Here is a 22,291-nt window from a genome sequence, read left to right as displayed (position 1 = left end):
TTTCCACTAATGCACTGACACATCCATCAGTAGCCAGTCATTTAAAGCCTATTCCACTTATCACCTGGAAAATAATGTGCAATGCCAGCGTGCCTCTCTAAAGTCCTCTCCTCTCAATGTTTTTCTTCTGTATCTATAGAAACCATTTATGGATCCTGCTACTTTGCTTTCAACAACGACTTCAGTATTCTACAGAATACACAAATAATGCTAATAAAAACAGGCCACAGTCGGGCATTTCTGAGGGCTACAGCTGCAGTGGAACAGTACACATGCATGTATCCCATGACAGATTACAATCAGCCCTTACCAGTGGAAGCAGGGAGTCGTGTGGCTACATGCATGCTGAGCATGTGCCTCATTTAATGGTGTTTGATTTGCACTAAAGTAAACTGAGTGGCAATTGAGGAGACACCTCTGCGAATAATGAAAGAAAATAAAAGCAGCAGTAGAATGTAAGCAAATGTAATAAAGCACAGATTGAAGGTATTAACCTTACGTGATCATTTTCACTTGAGGACTGCCTCATGCTTTTCACACCATTACATTATTTTAGACACAAGAAGTGTCTATAAAGTGGCCATTTGTAGTTATTAGAAATTATTTTTAAGAGTTATTTTCCCATAATATTTCTCAGATGGTTTTGTTTAAATCTGAACAAACAGCTGAATGAACGTAGAGGTCAATTAAATAACACTGGAGCAGATTTTTCTTTACCATGTCATTAATCATATCTCCAGAGAGTTATTACCATTACTAGCCTTACATCAAGTACTTAAAACCATGTTGACCATGTACATAATGAGGCATCAGAATGAAGGGTTCTATAACGGGGTCCATACGTCTAAGCAGAATAAACTGTGCACTCTGTTAGGACAGTGGGGAAACACTAGGTTTATTCCTGTTGTCCCTTTAACTGTACCGTCTGTGAAACACCTTAACTGTTATAAAGGATAATCTGTCCTTACTTCACTTTCTATCCTTATTATGGGGAAAGTGTTGTACTTGGCAACAGAATTAACTGATCGGCTGAAACAAAGAAAGAAGTGGGTCATATGCTGGAAGAGAGGAGGGGATAGAGGAGAAGAACACAAATGGCAGTTAAATACTGTGGAAGCACAGATGGAGAGGAAGGAGGTAAAGCCTGATTACTAAAACAAGAGAACGACCTCTTCCCCGGAGCTTTGAAATTAGCCAGATGATTTGGGTGGGAGGGGTACAAAAATCCTCGGCACTTTCTCTGCAGGATTACAACATCTTCTGACTGCATGTTTTGTACACCATTTACATACAAAAACATGTAATATGCAATCGACGTTAATACTACTGTTGAAACCTGTCACTTCGGAATAAGAGAACAGAAATAGGTAGTCTCATTTTTGAAAGTAGCACTTCTGTAGTAGTACTTCTTTACATTACTGGATTATAATCTATGAGCATCATTTTAATATTGCAGTCTGTAAAGGAGGGCCATATTGTACATACATTTTGAAGGGGAATCTAAACCCTTAATATAATAAAATTACATTCTGAACTACTACTTCAAATGTGTAAATGAAGCCCAGACTAAAGAGGTCAGACAACTGGCTCAATGATACAATATGAAGTTTAACTACAGTACTTAATTTACACTAATCAGGCATAATATCATGAACACCTGCTTGATCTTGTGCAGGTCTAAAGTTTCCCCAGCAGAATATTGCATTCAAGTTGGTCAATGTTATTTACTTCTCTTGTCAGTGGTTCTAATGATGTTACCTAGTTGTTCCAAAAAAGCGTTGAATAAGGTCAGCTGGACTTGTAGAATTTCTTGAAGACGTTTCGCCACTCATCCGAGTAGCTTCTTCAGTTCTGATGAACTAGTGGGAAATTGAGGTTTAAATAGGAAAAAACTCTGTGGGTAGCACCCACCAGAAACTTGCTTGACCAGAAGACTGGGGTCACTAATTACCATAATGGCTGATACTTACCTGTCCTTGAATGGGGGGAAACTGTGTGCCTAGGCTAACTTACCCTATGAATAGAGCTCTAACGAGGCTATTGTCCATGGGAACCTGGAGGCTCAGTGTGTGAATGTTGTTGAAACTCCTTGGGGACAGAAGTCAAAACTGAATTATAAATAGTTGGTAAATGAAATCTCAGTCCACCTCCTCTGTTTAGAGAAGGTTTCTCCATTTTGACATAGATGGCTTCCTTAACTCCTCTCTCAAACCATCTGTCCTCTCTGGCCAGGACTTTGACGTTGTTATCCTCAAAGGAGTGTCCTTTGTCCTTCAGGTGGAGGTGGACTGCTGAGTCGTTTCCTGATGAGCTGGCTCTCCTGTGTTGGGCCATGCGCTTGTGTATGGGTTGTTTGGTTTCCCCAATGTACAGGTCTGTACATTCCTCGCTACACTGAACCGCGTACACTACATTGCTCTGTTTCTGTCTAGGTGTTTTGTCCTTGGGGTGGACCAGTTTCTGTCTTAGGGTGTTTCCAGGTTTGAAATAAACTGGGATGCGGTGTTTACCAAAAATTCTCCTTAGTTTCTCTGATACCCCAGCTATGTAGGGGATGGTGATGTTCTTCCTTCTGTTTTGTTCCTCTTCCCTGTCCTTCCTGGGATATCTTTTTGAGCCTTTGACAAAGGCCCAGTTGGGATATCCGCATGTCTTGAGGGTTTGTTTAATGTGTGTTCCCTCCTTGTCCTTGCCATCCTGTCTGGTGGGGACAGTCTGTGCTCGGTGCTGGAGGGTTCTGATGACTCCCAGTTTGTGTTCCAGGGGGTGGTGTGAGTCAAATAACAGGTGTTGGTCTGTGTGTGTGGGTTTCCTATATACTTCTATGTTGAGGCTTCGATCTTCTTCAACACGTACCAAACAGTCCAAAAGGCCAGACAGGCCCCGCTGATGTCCTCCCTGGTGAACTTGATGTTGCTGTCCACTGTGTTGATGTGTTTAGTGAAAGATTCCACCTCCTTTGTCTTGATTTTAACCCAGGTGTCGTCCACATATCTGTACCAGTGGGTGGGAGTGGGACCTGCAAAGGTGTCCAGAGCTCTGGTCTCTACTTCCTCCATGTAGAGATTGGCCACGATCGGTGACACTGGGGACCCCATCGCACAGCCGTGTTTTTGCCTGTAGAAACCTCCATTGAACTGAAAGTAGGTGGTGGTCAGGCACAGGTCGAGTAACACACAGACTTGTTCTGGGGTGAGGTTGGTTCTTGAGGCCAAGGTGTCATCCTTTTGTAGTCTTTTCCTTACTACATCCGTGGCTTCTCTCGTGGGGATGCAGGTGAACAGAGAGGTGACATCAAAGGACACGATGGTTTCTTCTGGGTCCAGTGTGATGTCCTTGACTTTGTTCACAAAGTCCCTGGAGTTTTCGATGTGGTGTGGGGTGTTGCCTACTAATGGAGAGAGGATGGATGCCAAATGCTTGGCAATGTTATATGTGACAGAGTTGATGCTACTGACAATGGGTCTGAGTGGGGCTCCCTCCTTGTGTATTTTGGGGAGACCATAAATACACGGTGTGGCTTCCCCTGGGTACAGACGGTAATAAAGGAGTCTGTCGATGACCTTCTCCTTTTCCAGTTGTTGTAGGTAGTTTATTATTCTGGTTTTGTAGATGTTGGTTGGGTCGCGTCTCAGTGTCTCATAAGTGTCTTGGTCGTTGAGGAGGTTGTTCATTTTTGCCTGGTAGTCCACCGTGTTTAACACCACTGTGCATCTCCCTTTGTCTGCTGGCAGGATCGTGATGTCCCGGTCTTTCTGCAGTGATACTAGCGCCTTCCTTTCCTGGGGGGTGATGTTCGATGGTGGTGTTTTTGCACTGGCGAGGGCTGATGTTATTTCCAGTCTGAGTTGTTCGGCTTCTGTGTTTGACATACTTACCTAGTTGTTCCAAATTTGTGATTACAGCTTTTTTATCAAAGATGTTTTGCACTTCTTGGTCCTAACAAATTAAAACTAAGTGTTTTTGGAGCTGCAATCTGTGAGCCTTGCATCTTCCACAACTTTACTGTGTAAACAAGAAAATAATGAGCAGATTACTTGGGATAATCATTAGCGGAGAGGCTTATCTAAATTCAAGACCATGATGAGAATTCTTATCAGGTCCCAAAAGTAATATAACTAACAGTATAGATTACAGGCTTAAGACGATGGAGCAGATGTCACTAAATCAAAGAAACTATGTGGCCACATTAATTTGCCATTTTCCTTTTGTTCATATCTTTTGATTCTTAGTTTCATGAGCTTTTTTGGATGCCTGCACACAGAATGTGCCAAGCCTTTTTATGTTAAGGAGTAAATGATAAAAGAAGAATTGCTAATTTAGTGGTAACTGATGAATTTAAAAAAGTCAAAACAGAGAAAATGTGAAAAAAGAATTAAGTGTATTTAATGACGTAAGCTACATTTGTACATTTCTACAACAAACTTTCAGTAAGACTAACTGCCAATTAGAAAGACAGAAAGATTTACCAGAAACAATATAAAGATGATAAACCTTTGAAATTAAATACTCAACGCACATAATCAGTATTATTTCCCATTAAATAATAAAAAAACATTTAATAGTTTGAACAATCAAGGTGATATATAAATTACATTAAAGCACCTTTTCAAGAATGAGGATATTAAAATAAATAATTGGCCTTTCCATATCAAGACAGTACATATTTATAATGTAAGGCTGTGTAGTCACACTGAACATTCCTGTCCAATGATGTAAAATGGGTTCAACAAACAGTACCTCCCAACAAGAGAGGAATGCTCACGTGACTTTCACACTCAACAGCAATTAAGTCTGGTTAAAATATAAACACTTATGAATGTGTAACTTCATCCACAAAAACAAAATACCATTAACTACAATAACTATTGTAGAGGATGCACAACTTACCCTTCTGTTCTTTCCGTGGGAAAAACGACCAAATAAACTGCAAAAGTGAGTTATTCTGTAAGAAGATTGTCACTTTTTTTTAATCAAAGGTGGAAATATTTCAAGATCCCATGTTGTACTATCCCTCAAACCGTTGAGCACAACTGCCCTGAAAAAACATATTGCATTGTCTCCCACTTTCTTGACCACACAGCTACTCTACAGCAGCTGAGAAAAGCTGCAGTTCATGAAACACATCTTCCGAGTAGTCCTAGGCTATGGGGTTTCAGGTTAAAAAACATTTTACTGTACACTCTTCATGCACAAGCCTTTCTTTTATGCACTAACCACTAATGATCTTAAATCTGGCAAAGCAAAAGTTACGATATCAGGTATGACAACACACCTTACTTTGATCCCTAAAGACCCGTCTGCAAATGCATGCACACACTCTCACACACAGTTAAGTGAGAAAAGAGCTTGCCGTGAGTATAAAAAAGAAGCAAGACAGGGTTTCAACAGGTGCTTCAAAAAGTCACAGGAACATATCAAAGACTGAGGCAGAAAGGTGCCCTTTAAAAAAAACAAAAAACAAAACAAACAATAGAAGTACCAACAACCAATGATGGCAGCTCTTGACTCTACTACCATATGTAGTATAGAAAATCCATACGTCTATGTTACAGTACAATAAGAGGGTTTTCAATGTTTACAGGGCCAGTAGGTCCAAAATCCCAGTCACAAATATATTTAATGCTTTATTTTCTTTATGCATTTTAAATTTGTAAGCAAACTGTAGTGGATTTTTTAAATTATACAGTAATTAAAGCATTCGGATGCTTAAAATAAAACTCTGTACAAGAGAGTTGTTCATCAACAGTCCATCATCAAACTAATGGGTTAGAAAATGTAAGTGGGCTTTAATAAATCATATTCTATGAAATACAATGTTTACAAAAAAAAAATAATTCTGTGGGAGACACTGTAAAATCACTTTTAACGTCCAAATGTATTTTTGGGATGCAGTGTATCCTGCAGGTATAAATCAGTCAGAGTACTGGAGATCTAAATCTACTGTGCCATCTGTTACCACTAACCTCACTCTCTTAGGTTTTGTTGGACCCATAGAGTGAGATGTAACAGGTCCGTAGTGTGATGTACCCTGGTGTTCCCCAGGCTGACACTGGTGCTGCATGTCCTTCCTGCAGTGTTCATCCAAACCTTTTAGCCCTGAAAATCCACCCAGGGACAATGACGCTGGATTAGAGAGCTGTGGTCCACAGGGCTCAAGAACCAACCGTCCTTGGGTGCCAGAAGGTTCCATCAGGCAGTGGTAGGTATAGTTAGTTGAGCCTAATCCTGGGTAGCCATCAGGACCATCCCTGAGACCCAGGGTCAATGAATGATCTCCACTGAAGTTTAGTACGTAAGGAGGACCTTGATAGCCATAAGGAAAAGAAGTTGAAGAGGCTGAGGACTGACTCTTGTTTGCTGGTGTATCAGGAGGTGTACTGTGGACCACTCGGGGGCTGTTGTGCTGAGGAGGCATGGGTGAAAGAGATGTGCTGAAGCTGAAATCAAAAGGGTCTTGCTGAGTGTAACATGGCTGGTGTTTGTCGGGCGTCGGCGTATTAGATTTATCCTGTTTCAAATTCTTGTCGTGTGGTGATGAATATTCGTCCAACACTTTGCTAGGAAAGAAGAAAGGTCGAGGCAGCGCAGAAAAGTTTTTGTATGTCATGTTAGTTTCACCACTTTCATGTTTGTCAGTTGACATCTTATTTTTAATAAAAGACTGAGAAACTGAGGAGTTGTGTTTCTCAAAGGGGAGGTTGGACCTGCTGGGGTTGATGGCGGAACCAAGATGGCAGACATCCTTTCCAAAGCCATGAGCAGCAACGTTGCCTTTTTGAGGACAGTCCGTGTTAACCCCAAATTTCTGACTCTGCTGCATCTTTTCTATAGAACCTGCTTTTGCACCAAGAGTTCTGGATGTGATGGTTGGGCTGCCAGCAGCCATGGTGTCTTTACAGGGTGCACTATACAAGTTCTGACTCTGGTTCCCGCCCTGAAACTTAAGCACCCTGTGAATAACTGTAGAGCTTTTCTCATGGAAGTTCAATGGATTGTCTGGAGGATTAGGATTTTTCACAGTGAAGAGCTGAGGAGAGAGGAATTTGTTAGACATATGAGATGACGGGGTAGACTTTGTCAAGCAACTCTGGGGTGCTCCTCTAACTGTGTTTGACTGACTAATGGGAAAAGACTGGGACTTACTTGGAATGGCCATACGGTGGAAGGGGCCCTGGGTTTTAAGGTTAGATTGGATTTTTGATTGGCTGGTGTTCTGTTTGATGTTGATGGAGGGTTGGGTTAAAGTAACAGGATTTTGAGATGTAACGCAAGATGATGGTGCACTAAGCAACCGAGGTTTGCCAGCTACAGACTGAGTTTTGTGGTCTTCTTTGGATAGCCTCATTCCTGGATTTTTATTCATAATTCGATCCTTAGTCATGAAGTCAGAATTGCTCAGAGCTGAAAAACTAAAACTAGTGTTGGTTGGGTTTCTGTCTTTTGAGGTATCCTTCGCTTCACATCCCAGAGGAACAGGGTCACTTTTGCAAGAAATTAGACCCGGAAAAAACTGCAGATCGTCACTGGTAAAGTTATTTCCTGGACTGGGAGGGCCAAGGTACGGTGTTTCGGTAGTCCAAGTATCAGAAGGGCTGTGAGAGAGGGGGCTGCTAAATGGATCTGTGGGTGGGTCCAGTGAACACAAATCTGATGGAGATGACGGAAGTATGTTCTGTGGCTGGTAATAGCCCTCAAAGTTAAGACACTGAAAATCCAGTATATCATCACAGCAATTTGTGAAGTTGGGTTCACCGGAAAGCATGTTATCAGCAGTTGTGAATGGAGGAGATTGGGATTGAGGTTGAATGACAGAATTAGAAGCACTGGAACAGGCTGTGGGCTTTTCCAACGTCTGAGATGAACACAAGCCCTCTGAGAGCCTAGAGAGACTGTTGTCTATTTGTTGAAGCGTTTGACTAAGACAAGTGGTGGGAGTTTCTACAAGCCCACACTTGCGTGTTCTGTCCATTTTGTGTCTCTGTTTCTTTCCTCCGCTGCTCATCTCTGGCCTTTCAGCGATTCTATCGGCAGCTGGAGGTACTTCAGATTTACTATCATTAAGAGGTGAAGACAGAGACAGCGGTGACAGAGACAAAGAAAATGGTGGTGGTTCTGTTTTCAAAGAGCCTGAGTTGCTGTTGTGTCTCTCAGAATAGAGACACTCTTCTTTGAGGTTGCTAAAATCCAGAGATCCTTTATTTTGTTTCCCTAAAACCAGACCTTTTATCTCTTTCTTAACTTTGAGCTCTCTTTTCAGTTCAGTTTGTAAAAGTTCCTCTTTGCTATCCACCTCCCAAATATCTTCGGTCTTCCTACGCAGTTTTATTACTGGTAATTGAAAACTATTTAAATCCAATTCCGGCTCCTGTTTTTGTTGTGACCCACTTTCAAACACACAGCACTGCCTTAGAAAACGATCTTCAATTTTTGTCTCCCGTCCTACTGCCAGCGCCTCACCGTTATTCTTTTTGCTCTCCATGTTCTGCTGCTTCACTCCAACCACAAGCTCTTTCTCAATCCTATTTTTAATGTCTATTTTTTCATAGGTAGATTCACTGGACCCACATACATTTTTATTTATTTTTTCTGATTTTGCACAAGTAGAGAAATTTATGGCTTGCTTTTCATTCAACCGCTCACCTCTTTTTTTCAAACGGTGCAATATGTTCTTTGACTTCTTACTAGCGTGCACATGAGCCTGAGCTGCCTCCATCTCCATGTTTAAAATTGATACAGAATCCATGATTGCTTTAAAGGGATCACATGACTCGTCTCCCTTTTCTGTTTTTAATGCCAGATTTTCAAATGCTGCATTTTGCATCTCCCATACTTTCCCTCTGCTCCTTTTCAGGCGGAACTTAAAATTAAGGCCTGGCTTTGTCTCCTCCAAACAACATTCTTCCAGGGTATCCGCATGATCTTTACATTTGCATTCACCTGTAGAGGGATTTATAAAACACTGCTTCTGTATTTTAGCAGGGTTGTCAATTTCTTCGTCATGTGAAGGTTTATCGCTCTCTAGTATCTGAGCTTTGTTGATGTCATCCTCATCTTGATTCTCTAATTTACACTTTCGAACTTTCCTCCATAAATGGCTTCGTTGAACATCATTAGGTCTGGAGCGGAGGACTCTTTTAAAGGTGGTTTGCTTTGTAGCTTTTTTAGGGTCTAACTTCTGGACTTCTGTTCTCCTAAGTCTGACTTTAGTACCTTCTCTTTTCACTTTACTCTCCCCTTCACCCGTAGTAAGGTCTGGTCTCAGCGCTGCAGATGAATTTAATTCAGTGTCCTTTTCTGAAGCTTGTGTCAAAGAATCCACAGAACTGCGAAATGTACGTTTCTTCAGAGGTATGTTGGACTGTATGTGTGTCTGTGGATTGGTGTCTGGATGCAGATTAGTCATAGCTTTTTCTGATATTAATGACTTATGAGGTAGTGGGTTGAGGCGGGTGGCCGGTGAGTCATTTTGACTCCTTGGCGACCGAAGCTGCAAACTTTTCTCACTCAACTCCATCTCAACTGTACCTGAAACATCTTTACTTAAGTGTCCCCTGGCACTTTGCATATCTTCTGCTTTTGTTTTTGCTGCTCTAGACCTAATCTTTCGTCTTCTCCCTGTCCTCCTCAGTACTGGACAACGAAAGTCGTCTCCATTTAGTTTAGCTTTTACTTCCTCCTCAGCATTTTGCATGTTTTTAGAGGCCAAGGAAGAAAGGGCTCTTCCTAGAGCATCTCCTGTTAATCCCTTATTTATTAGGGATTTATCGTTTTTAAAAATATCAGATAGCAGAACCTTTGCTTGCTTGATAACAATATCTTCTTCATGACTAGATACTGGGTGTTTACTCAAACACCTAGTCATTCGCTCTGGCAATTTAGGAACTTCTTCCTTGGCTATATTTTTAACACTCTGGATGTTATTTTGTATGGAAGTTACTCCGCTAGACATTTTTTTACATTCAGACAGTTTAGCTTCTGCCAGGACTCTATTATTTTTACATCCTACAACTGGTTCAGAATTGGTCTCAGTGTCAATTTTGTCTTTTAAAATGCTCTGCTGCTCTTTTGATGTACAACATGTATCTTCTTCCAACACTGTTTGTATTTTAATTACCTTGTCATTCCTCTCTTTTAGGCTGTGGGACAAATCATCTACAATATCATTTGTATGCCGCTTCCTTTCATTTACTTTATCTACAGCCTTGAAAAACATTTCCCTCACCCCTCTGTTACCTTCGGCGGAGCAGATGTCAGAACTTCCTCCCTGCCTCTGCTGAGATCTGGACATTCGTTTTTCTGTCGTTGGTCTAGGACGCTGGTTCTGCCTACACCTTCCTCTTGCCTCCACTCTTCCTTTGTTGTCTTCACAAGTTTTTACAGCTTGTAAACTTTGTGGCACTGATAACCTTGTTAGTTTAACTGTAAGGTATTGCTTCAGAGATATTAGTGGATTGTCTACATCTTGTTTTGATCCATCTGTGACGCTCTGACTAATTTCTAACTGGGATGAAGCTCTGATAGTCTTGTGCTCAGTTTGCCCAGCAGCTGGATTTTGAGTTGTGGTGACGTTGCAGGATTCAATGTTGCTTCCCTTGTTGCTTTGAGTTTCTGTGTTTTCTTTTTCAGTCTTCTCTTGTATTATTGCATTGCAGGTTTTGTCAGCCTTAACAGGGTGACAAACAGTTGTAGTGTTAGCTGTTTCACTGGAGTCTGCCAGGGTTGTGAGCGTGGTGCAAGCAAGGCTCTTTTTTCTTGAAGAGTTCCTTAAGTGAACTGCCTTCACCAGTTTTACAGGCGTCCTATCAGGACTTGTGCTACTAGGTTTGAGTTTCTGATGAAGTAACATGGAGGAATTTAGGGTGAAAGGCTTTAAGTTCACCACATTGGTGTCATTTTCTTCACCAGTCAAATTCCGTTCACTCCAGCTGTTATGTTTTGGCTTCTCTTCCTCCAGTTGTTGCAGCAATGCCCTTTCTTTGCTTTTTGGATCCTTACAATTCAGTAGAAAATCCACTGAGTGGCGCCGTAATCTGATTCTAAGGTCTCCAAGAGTAACTTGGGATAAAAGTGGTGTCTGATGCTGTTTAACTGTGGAGGATTTTAGTGGGTGCTTTCCTGATCGTCTTTGCTTCTCTTGTCTCCACTTCTTCGTCTGACTCAATTTTCTGTGCTTCAATGCATTTCTCCTCATCTGCTGGGTGAATGAGTTCCGTGAGGGGATGGCTATGAATGAGAGACAACAACAAAGAAACTTAGGGTTTTATATACAAAGGCATTTCTTCTGCTGATGTGGTTATTTATGAATAATGTATTCAATGTAAAGCATCTTTGGCTTTTTAGAAAAGTGCTATATAAATTCGGATGCATTATTATTAGAATAATAATTATTCTTCTTATAATTATAGAGTAAATTAATATAAAAGAGACAGTTCAGTCATTTTCAAGCCCTCACTGCAAAGAATTTGTCTATAGTGCTAACTATAGTGTAGGGAAAGTGGTGGGACAAAAGTTGATAACTGTAAAATGCATCAAATGCATGAAGAAGGTGGGGCACTTTGCACTCATAAATACATAATACATTAAGAAAGTCTTCTATTCTTTTTAAATATCAGGTTTGTGTTCATGTTTCCTGTCTGTCCCGAAGGAAAATTCCTTTAATTATTTTAAATCCTGCTTCCTAAATCCTTTGTTTTGCTGTGATTACATGAGCGTAAGCTTACTACTTAAAAACAAATGCATAAACACAGATTCAGTGTGAGAGGTTTGAGTATTATTTACTAAGTAATCAATTTCAGTAAACACGCACACATTAATCGAGCTGCAGTCCTTGTCACAGTTTACACGCAACGGAGAAAATTGAATAACTGGCGGAAACGTGTCCTCCTCCTTCACATTAGGTTCACATTAGAGTTCTTTCTGCGTGTTAACGTGGTCCTCTTTCTGGTTGACCTGTTACATCATATAATAACAACTGGAGACGTTCATACGGCCGAATGGCATATCAAACAACAAGCTGAATAATAGTATGGCTTTATAAACCTTGTATGTAATGTGTGCACTACTTTTGATGCGGATAAGATGTGTGCTATTCCTCATCTTCTGCAATCAGCTTTCTTGCTTGTTTTTGTTCAAGGGTCATGTGGCAGTGCAGTGGTTGTGGAGCAAATCCACACGCATCGTCAGGCATATTAAGGCATATGCATGCTGGTGAAAATCAATTTCCAATCACATTATCTGAGTCTCTTAGTCGGATAAGGAGAACTTCAATATTAGTTGGAGTAACGCGTTTACGTGAGTTGTAAAGCTTTTATTTTATCACGATCTTAAAATGAAAAATGAAAAATAGACAATTTAGTCCAAAGAACCTTTCTTAACAGATTTTCTTTTAAATAGTCGCAGTTTTGCCTGTATTTGCGATGCTTCCTCTTCAAATGATTGAACAGGTTCGTCGTGTTGCCACCCGACGTGCAAACCTGTTCTGTGCAAACTTTGCACAGAACATTTGCCTGCGCTTCATCAGTTGAGAAAAATCCAAACCAATTACATATAATGGAAGTGGAATTTTTTTTTAGTGACTAACTCCGTTTGGCTTTCAGCCATGGCTCTCCATGCAGCTACCGCTACACACATAAACAAGGAGGCGGGTAAGAAAGCACGTCACTGCCCGTAATTCACTATGATTGGTCGGTCAGGTTGACGTCGTAATACGTCTGGTGCGTCGGTTTGTCAGCATAGAACTGCAATTAATAGAATGTGCCCTAGACAATCCCATGATCTCTACAGTTTGACAGCTTGTCGTCACGTTGTAATCCTTCACGATTTAATATCGTCATATTGCCCAACCCCATTTGCAACAATGAAGTCTATATTTTTCAGAATCAGATAAATATATTAATTCCCAGGGAGTAATTCAGTTTACCAGTAGTTACCCCGACTAAAACAAGGACATAAACAAAACAGGTCCTTACCAAACACAGTCAGTATAAGGCGCATTCTTGACCTGAATATGTATGCTGAGAACTCACAGGTCATGTGCTAAATACTGTGCTCTGCAGATGCGTATCGCCTTCAGAGCCATCAGCCTTATCTGCGTTAGCACGGGGCGTTAGTTATTAACTGATTGCTGTCGAGGGGATTTGGGCTGTTCCTTTGTGAGCATCAGCGGATGCTTTTTCAGATGATTGTGCATTGCAGTAGTGCTTTTGTTGTATTTCAGAACTGGCTTACATATTTTGCATGTTACATTAGTATGGACTTCATCTAGTATTCCCATAAACCTGACGAATCACTGCTAGTTTGCTGCAATTACTCACTGGGCTCCTCACCTGTTTTCTCTGAGGATCTGCTATTGTCAAATTATTTATAACTAATCGACGTTGATGAGCAGACTGTAAATCTCTTATTATTACAACTTGTTGTTTAATTGCAATGTTTAACTATTATTCATGCTTCTCAGTACTTCAATATTCAAACTTCAGTTTCAATTGGGTTTAGCACTTTTGTCATCACGGTGTTAATATATTTTTTGTTGTATCACTGTTCTTAAAATTTATTTTAGATAAAAAAAAAATCTAAATCTCTTAATTGCTTACCTTTGAGAATACCTGTGTGTATTCCTGGTTCTATCGGCCTTGTAGTAAAGTGACCTTTCTCCCTGTGATGACGAAGATATCGCTCTCTTAGGCGGTATTTTTGGCCCACGGGGTCCTTTGTTTCTTCACATTCAGGCTGTTTCCCTCTGTGTTTGAAGTGGCCCTCTCCATTTCTAAAAGAAGAGCAAAAATTACAAAATAAAAGGCACGTTGGAAGGTTTAGCAGATTTTTCTTGATACCTTTTCAACATTTTTCTTATTTTAAACAAAAACAAAGCAATACTAAAGGGAATGTCTGATCAGATAATGGACACACCTCTCGCAGGTGCAGCATTCACACATTTCGTTGCCTTCACCAAAAAAGCTGGCACCATAGTAACACGTGATCTCTTCCCCAGGTGATATGGGTCGAATCACTTCAACACAAGCGATATTCTTCTCACCAGGGAGAAACTGGGCGGGTGAAAAAGGGAAAGAAAAAACAGCAAAACACAAAGGTTGGTTGGCCCATGGGATACAACAACAAAGCAATTAGAAAACAGAATGGCAGTGCATTGTTTAAAATACAGCTTTCAAATAAAGCTTTGTGGAAAATGTTAATTTAAATATGAAAAATCTCACTAGATTATACAAATAACGTGTAAGCATTTCTTTGGGTACGGCATCAATCATTACAAATTTGTCGCATCTCTTTACCCGCAATTTACGCTTCTGTGTTAATTGACACAGACACCTACACAGACCCTACACAGAGCCTGGCTCTGTAGCTGATGTGCACCTCCCAAGAAATGTAACCATGCGACATGCAACGCAGACTGCAAGAACTGTGATTGGTCCACTTGGTAGTAGCATGTTTCCACTTAAGTATTTCTGGATGCTTCTCCAACTCTGAGATTTTCAAATTGATTCTTTTGGATTAATAAAGATTCAGTAAGGTTAAGTGAGGAGATTTGGAGATACAAACATTATGACTCAACCACCATAAAGTGTCAACCACCATTGTGGAAAGAAAAGCAGGAAGCGGAAGGTGAATTAGAAACAAAAATGAACCCAGCGTTTGTTTTTACAGAGCGAGCCAGATTGACGAGGCACAAGCATAAGTGTCTCACACCGTAGGAGGGTCCGTGCGTAGGTCAGCGCAGTACTATAAAGTAGACTTTAGTCTGATAGATTATGTGACAGATTATCATTGCAGATTACCTTGCAGTTTGGCTTGCAGTCTTCACCCCAGAAGAAGAAACAAATAGAAACAAAGAAACATTATTAATTATGAATGAGATAACAGTACAGTACACATTTTGTTAGTATACTTGTTAATGGAGAATTCAGTCTGCAGATGCTGAAGGGTTGAGCTGACATTAACTCATATTACACAATGAATCGCAATGACACAATGATTGGGAATTATATAGAAATAGAAGAAAACACAGAAACTCAATATATAAAATATATATACAAATAAAATTGCAAATGCAGCCCTGATAACCAATTCACCATTTTCCATAAATCACTGTACATGTTCACTGTGGTGTGGATCAGTTGGCAATAAAACTTTATATTTTTGGTTAATTCTAGACATATTCTTTTCACTTTATTAATCAGAGGAAATGTAGGTATATTATATTTTTTCCTACATGGAATTTTAGATTTTTCGTAATAATTCAAAGGTTCCTACATTTACAGATAACTAGTACTGCCAGCCCAACTTCCCTCACCCATATAATTGTGGTGCTTAATTATTATATTAAAATAATTATGCTTTGACAATTATCTACTGGGTCAATCAAATAATTAAGGTAAGCTGTATACAGTGATGGTCACGACTGGTTGTAGGGCTATTGTGCAAATATACTTTTTCTCTGTATTTGTTGAAACATGCCCATTACTGAAAGCCAAATAGTATGTTATCAGATACATGGTCTGGTAAAAAAAAAATAGTCTGGCTACATCAGGCCAGACAAACGCTGTTAAGTTTTTAAAAGAAATTTACTGTCCCTTATTAGCACAGCATATTGTACTATAAATACTATGGAGAGAAACTGAGTTAAGGACAGATTTATTACATTAAAACTAACAATACAATTTGGATTATTTGATGTTTAGTCTCGATTTTGGTCGAAGCAGAAAAAAAAAACATGTCCTACATGCAATGATCTATAAATATCAGTACGTAGAAGGAAGAGGACGAAGCTGCTAGTGATAATCCATCTTCAAATATCATGCAAGTATCAATGACTTAATTTTTTTACCAAATGCACACTGCATTTGAGTAATTGACAAAATATCAATTTCATTTTTTGTGAATTCTATTCAAATATTATATACCTTTAAAATAGAAAAGCAATAAAAGCGTCCCAGGGTATATCAAAGGATCATAAATGAAATTATAGGCCTCAGTAATGATCAGTAACAATCAGCAAGAAAAAGGAACTCATTTACTAGACTTAACTGTTGTACAGTGTGACTGCTTGTAACAAAATCCCTTTCAATCAATTCAGTTTCACAAGCTTGGATCACAGAACATTTCGATTTCATACATCTACGTGTGTGCGCACTAGGGCCTGCACAGACTAATCACTTTGTCGACTTCACTGCGGTGCCATGACACTTGAAGCATCGTGTCACTGTGACTAGTCACTGATCACATGACAATAACAACATAGACACTTCAGAGAAGACAAGTGAGGAGCACAGTCAGTCATTCAGCAAACTAGCAGCAGTTCATCAAGTTTGTGGAAATACTTCACTAAAGATTAAGTCCATCCATGCTACCGTGACATGCAAAATACGTAAATAAAAATACAACATAAGTAAAATAAATAACTAAAATACGACAAAAGTACTACTGCAATGCACACTCATCTGAAAATGCATCCTTTAACCCTAACAAAGGAATGGTCCAAATACACTTGACAGCAGTCAATTAACAACTTCACCAAACACCCCGCGGTAACAAAGCCAAAGAAGCTACAAATCAACACTTTGATTGTTAAATTCATCTTACAACAAGCTGTGAGGTACGACACATATCTGCAGCGCACAGTCTGCAGCTCATGACCCGACTGTTCTCAGTATATTTATTCAGGTCAAGAAAATAGATTTCATTGTTGCAAAGCCTTACTTTCTACTATGTTTTTATTAGTGATGTCATCAGAAACTAGTATGAGTCGACTTTCATCACGTAACAGTGGACTTGAAAAAAAAAAAAAACCCTAGTGCGCACTGGGTAAAAATTAGTCATGAGTGCAAACAAACTCACCATGGTTAATGAAAGCTGCAGGCCCAAGCCAGAGCTGAGCACAGCGCTTTCGTGTGGAATACATCACACTAAAGTCATTGACTCCTGCCCTCAGCACGGCACTGTCAGCGGGGCTCAACTCTGCTATGCAGCCCAGCAGGACTTCAACTCGCTCTCCCGCAAACCTGCAGAGCAACAAATTGAAGGGTTGCAAATGTAAAATTTAAAAAAAAATTACACGGCTATAACAGTAGCTGACGTCATTATTAGTGTCTCAAAAATACAACATTAGAAGCGTGAATACATACCAGTGCCTTGTTGAGGTTATCTTTGCACCATTAGTCTCTGAGGAGTATCTGTCACAGGACTCTATCTTGACACCGCTATCCAACAGGAAGGCACTGAGGTAGCGATAAACCTGCAAACACCACAAATGGTTCAGTTTGCTATCAAATTCAAGAATTCACTGATATAATTCTATGAATACAACACAGAAAATAGAAGCGGGAGACTTCCAAACACACATGTTATTATGAAACATTTTTTATGCTTACATGTTGTCTCAACAGCTCCTGCCGATGGGTTCCCAGAGCATTAAAGTAGTCACCAGCCAGTTCGCCCACTGTTAGTGCCTCGAACGTGGCGTTGAAGTCATGTGTACGCTGAAACCTCAAGAGGGTCTCTTTGAGGTTACCCCAACGCCTGATCACTGGTGGAGGGCTAAAGAAGAGATGAGTTCAAATACGGAAAACAGAAAATGCATAAGACGTAGTCTAAACAAAGCCTGAGACCAGTAATGAATTTTAGATAATGATTTAACTTCTTCTGAAATGGTAGATGGATTTTTTTGTATACAAGTTGTTAATTTAAAATTTGAGTTCACAAAAACATGACCAATATGACCAATAATTATCTTAGTCAGTAAAACTATTACATATAAAAAGGATGTTGTAAGTTTACAGGTAAACTGCACCAGGTTTAACGCTGAATGTAATAAACTGATGAACAAGTTTTGCTTCAAACTACTCAAATTGACTTTTGTATGGATTTTATTCCACAAGGACTCTGACTGTTTTTAGTGTGCGTTTACAGTGAAATAGACAGCTAAGAAAAATTAAGTAAGCAACAAACAGTAGTAGATTTTGCCTCAGCTCAAAATCCACTAATGTCAGTGGCCTTCTGTAATTATGCACTGGAGGCTGAAAAAAATCAATTACAGCATGATCATAACAAACTTGACCGTGCAGTATACTTGAGAATAGAGAGCACATGCTAGAGCATTTAAGCCATTTTACCTGCAGTTTCAAAAGCTATAACAGCAAGTATTACAAATGTTTTGATGACATAAGCAGTTTCCAGTACACACTGTTTTACTGCAAATGTGCATGGACTGTTCTGACATACACATCAGTCTTCTGTAGAATACAGGTCAGTCCTATGTGGACTCCTTTGGATGTTCTGGCATGCCCACACAATGCCCAATAAATAAACAACAGAATAGAACAAAAACTAAAATAACAGGCGCAAAACAGAAATTGCAGACAACTGCATGACTGTATGAATGTTTGACATATATGACAGATTACCTGATGTTCATTTTGTGGGTGCTGAAGCCCAATAGAGGGTCCAGCACCAAACTGGTGGCCAGGTCATCAGTCTCACAGAGCTCCTTCACACTCATTCTAGTGCATCCGTCCATTGCCTCCCACCATCAGCATGCTGCAAACACAATCAATCTATTTATTGTCATTGTCAGAATAAAACACCAACATTTCGTTGGGAACATCCATACACTACACACTAAAGTAATAAAGTGCAAAGATCCTTCACCCGGTGCCATAACCACCCACTGTGTAAAATAAGCACAATAACTCAAGTCATTCAGTGCAGGCACGCGTACTAAACAGTAACAGTAAACATAGACAGACATATAGACATATAGGGGCGTTCAGAGTGCTTAAGTGATGTTTTGATTGGTGCATAGTAGGGGCAAAGGGGCAAAGTAACGCTATGGCGGCAGCAACAACAACAAACCACAATCCGCTATTAGTTTTGCATGTGCATTCATCCAGTTTGCAAATGACATGACATGAGCATACAATGAGTAACTGTGGCTCGCTTGCTATGCTCCTATCACAATCCCATCATTAGGTCGCTTTGTATTTAGCTTTGTGTATGCACTACTCTTATAATAACCAGTAGATGATAATGATAATGATGATGATGATGATGGTGGTGGCGATGATGATAACGATGCTCGAGTTCGGAGTGTGACTGTGTTACTATTGGCGTCCATAGTATATTAGCTTAGCATGTCAGCTTGCAGGGAAAATGCACTGGGTTATCAGCTGGTGGGAGAGCAGGCTACCGTTGAGGTAGCACTGGTGGTCTGCAGCTAACGTAACATGACTGCATCAAATCGTTGGTGAAATACAGACTCTGAGAACCGACCAGTGAAGCAATGCGCCCCCACTGTGATGCAAACTTACAAACTGTGGTGTTTTCAAAAACCTACCTGGGAGTCTTTTGTAGTCAGCGAAAGTATCGTCAAATAGACAATTTATCGCAAGCCGCTTGCTTGCTCCAGTCCCCGTTAACCTGGGAGAGTTAGCCTAGCAACATAGCCAGCTAGGTTTCCGCCGTCTTGATGGCTGGCCCGAGCAGCCACATACGAAAATGGAGTCTCTTCGTCACTTGTGGAAATTGTTGATCGCTGGCGATTTTAAATCCCTGTCCAAAATTTGAAATGAAAAAATATACCACCGACAACGACAACTGGGGCTAAATAATGTATATGTTTTGTAGCTGCTAACTAGCTGTGCAAGGCTCGTCTAGTAGCAAAAGTTGATGAGCGATGTCCACTGCAACCGAACTATTGTTTGGCCACGCCCACGCGCTGCGCTATTCGCTGAGGTCAAGGTTATTTTTACAAATTTAAGAACGCGGAGGGCTTTCACGCTCCCTGATTGGTCATGTATCATATGGGTTGGGCCTGCCTCTTTGGGTTGGTTGAACGAAGGTGAGTTTTTATCTGGTACAGTGGTGGGCTCTAATGTAACTACTGGAGCAACAGAGATTCACTCAAATGTGCAACTGTTCAGTTTACTGTGTATATTTGTCCATTAATAATCAGATGTTTTTGTTTGTTTGTTTTTTACACGTTTTTCAGGTTGTCATAGTTCAAAATAAAAGCACTCTTTACTGTAATTGTTTGAAGTAATTGATGTATGCAAACCTCTACAGGCCCACACAGGCTTAATTGTGTTTACTGCGTGTTCAGTAAACCGTTAACCTGTTTTAGTGTGGGAAAATGTAATGTTGTGTTTTGAAGGGGCCACACTTCTGTTTGCATTTGGTTTGGATTCTAACATTATAGAGTCAAAGTTTAATTTTAAAAGTCATCTCCCACACAGTGCACAACTTCTCGTGAAATTGAGAATCGTGACTCTTTTATCATAGATAAAGGAAAGTTTTAGACTAAGAATAAAATAAATAAATAAAAATACAATTGTTTTTGTGCTTTTTTTTTAACTAAATCCCCTGCAACCATATTTTGTAATGCCATAGTCTGTTAACCATTCCATCAGCTGTTTTGAAACATAATTCTACTGTAAAATTGTGGTATGACAGTATATAGATTGCTGTCTTCCAAACTGTGCAACCAACCTCGACCACCACCAGTCTTTCACTCCATGGACAGGTTTCAACTGGTAGACAATGCAAAGGGGCGATACTGCATATTTTGAGGAGTGTCAAGTATTCGTTCACCCAGCAATGCTCAAGGACTTGAAGTGGAAAACACCAATCACTTTCTTTACATACAAGCCTGGTTTAAGCATTTTAGGTGGCTGAATGAATGAATTAACTACGATTATGGCTCACTTACATAAAATATATCAAACATAGTCATGCCACCTTACATCAGATTTAATTTCTTTTAATGCTTTTATCTAGTAAAGATGTGTTCAGTAAGTTGGACCATGAATCAGTATCCTGGTATACGAATTGGCATTCACTGACTTCTTAGAGGAGGTGAATGTGAAGTGAAGGCAGGTGTGGCAAGTTACTATTATCAGCGTCTACGTGTTAAGACCATTGTTTAGATTGAGTGACTGAAACTTAATTTCATCCTACTACAGTTACAATAATGGGTACAGAGAAGGAAGCAAACTGTGTTGCCATTTTTAAAACACAAGAGGAAAGAAGAGATTGGAAAGAGAGAGGCGATTTTCTTTTTTCACAAACCAGTTTACACTCAGCATCGTCAGTTTTGCTTTTGGAAACCATCTTTGTGCTGTCTGAACCAACTGGAGTGTAATAAATAAGTAAACGTACACAGAGGGATAAAGAGGCCACCCATGCCACTGACTCACACTGCAAATGTTTGACAGACAATAACATAGCAGCCTTCGCAAAAGAAACACAGAAGTGAAAAATGGTCTTGGGGAAGGAAGGATGTGTAAAAACTATTGACCAAGCACTCAGTATACAGTACGGTACAGTACACAATTTATACAAGGCTGCTCTCACATTTAAAAGCAAGACCAGACACAAATGTACAAATTCAGTGTTTTATTTCTACTTTGAAACAGAGAGTCTGTGAACAAACAAATGAAATACAAATAAAAAATACAGTTGAATTTGCTGTTTCTATTATCTTAATTGTAATAACCTAATGACTTTATATCTACCCAGCGACAGTGCATGGTGCAAAACATCCCTGATTAATTAAAAAATTCTACACTAACAAGCTTGCAGTATCTAGGGTTAAATTTGTCAGTAAAAACAACAGGAAACAAATGTGATTAGAGAGCAGAACTCTAGAGGCAACAACTTTTACTATAGAGAAGCAATTTAAAAAATGTTGTAAGCAGAGTTTTGTACAGCTATGAAGCGGCTTTTATTGGACCATTTATTCAGGAGATCTACAAGTTCCATTAAGTTCCAGCATCTCTTACAGGAGCCAGTTAATTGTTCTGCAGTGCCGACAACAACCTTTCCATACTGGAGAGTTTCAACAACGTCATAACTCACCAACACTTTCATCCATCACCTTGATAACTCTTTACCACAAACGTTTTCCCAATCAGCTTCACAAAAGGCAGTCACTAATAAACCCAAAAACTCTTTCTAGGCAACAGAGCGTCAGTCTGAATATTGCTCCCACGTACATTCACCAGAATTCCAACTTTGGGCTAAAGTCATTTCACTTTGTCCACTTCAAAATGTGAACAGAAACTGTAACTATAGACTTGCACATTTCCTGTACAAATGGTGTTTGTGCATGTATTTATATGAATCACACCATTGCACTTTAATTAAACATCACTTCCTGAGTTGATCTTACTCGAATAGAATTAAGAATTATTTATTTCATATGCTGTAATTAGGGATTGCACTGAGTCTACATTATAAAGCCACACATGATGTCCAAAAACAAAACAAACCAAAAAAAAAA

The 22,291-nt window shown here is 39.8% G+C and overlaps 1 protein-coding gene across 3 annotated transcripts; it reads right to left on the bottom strand.

Annotated features, from left to right (window-relative positions):
- Positions 1-4,364: 4,364 nt before the first annotated feature.
- kmt5c (lysine methyltransferase 5C) lies at positions 4,365-19,697 on the bottom strand. Of its 3 annotated transcripts, none has more exons than XM_047572420.1 (10): positions 19,349-19,697; positions 18,420-18,552; positions 17,388-17,553; positions 17,142-17,251; positions 16,855-17,018; positions 14,796-14,815; positions 13,912-14,048; positions 13,596-13,768; positions 7,147-11,226; positions 6,862-7,030 (listed from the first exon to the last, which is right to left on the bottom strand). In XM_047572420.1, exons 2-10 carry the CDS (start codon positions 18,530-18,532, stop codon positions 7,008-7,010), a joined length of 4,986 nt encoding a protein of 1,661 aa, XP_047428376.1. In that variant the 5' UTR covers positions 18,533-18,552; positions 19,349-19,697; the 3' UTR covers positions 6,862-7,007. The 3 variants fall into 3 exon arrangements, with proteins under 3 accessions (XP_047428375.1, XP_047428376.1, XP_047428377.1); XM_047572421.1 differs by having other exon boundaries at positions 10,237-11,226; XM_047572419.1 differs by having other exon boundaries at positions 4,365-11,226.
- Positions 19,698-22,291: the final 2,594 nt, after the last annotated feature.

Source organism: Mugil cephalus, chromosome 20 (assembly GCF_022458985.1).
Source record: "Mugil cephalus isolate CIBA_MC_2020 chromosome 20, CIBA_Mcephalus_1.1, whole genome shotgun sequence".
Classification (NCBI taxonomy): domain Eukaryota; kingdom Metazoa; phylum Chordata; class Actinopteri; order Mugiliformes; family Mugilidae; genus Mugil; species Mugil cephalus.
Note: the sequence above shows the minus strand (reverse complement) of the source record. Positions and strands in the feature narration are given on the sequence as shown.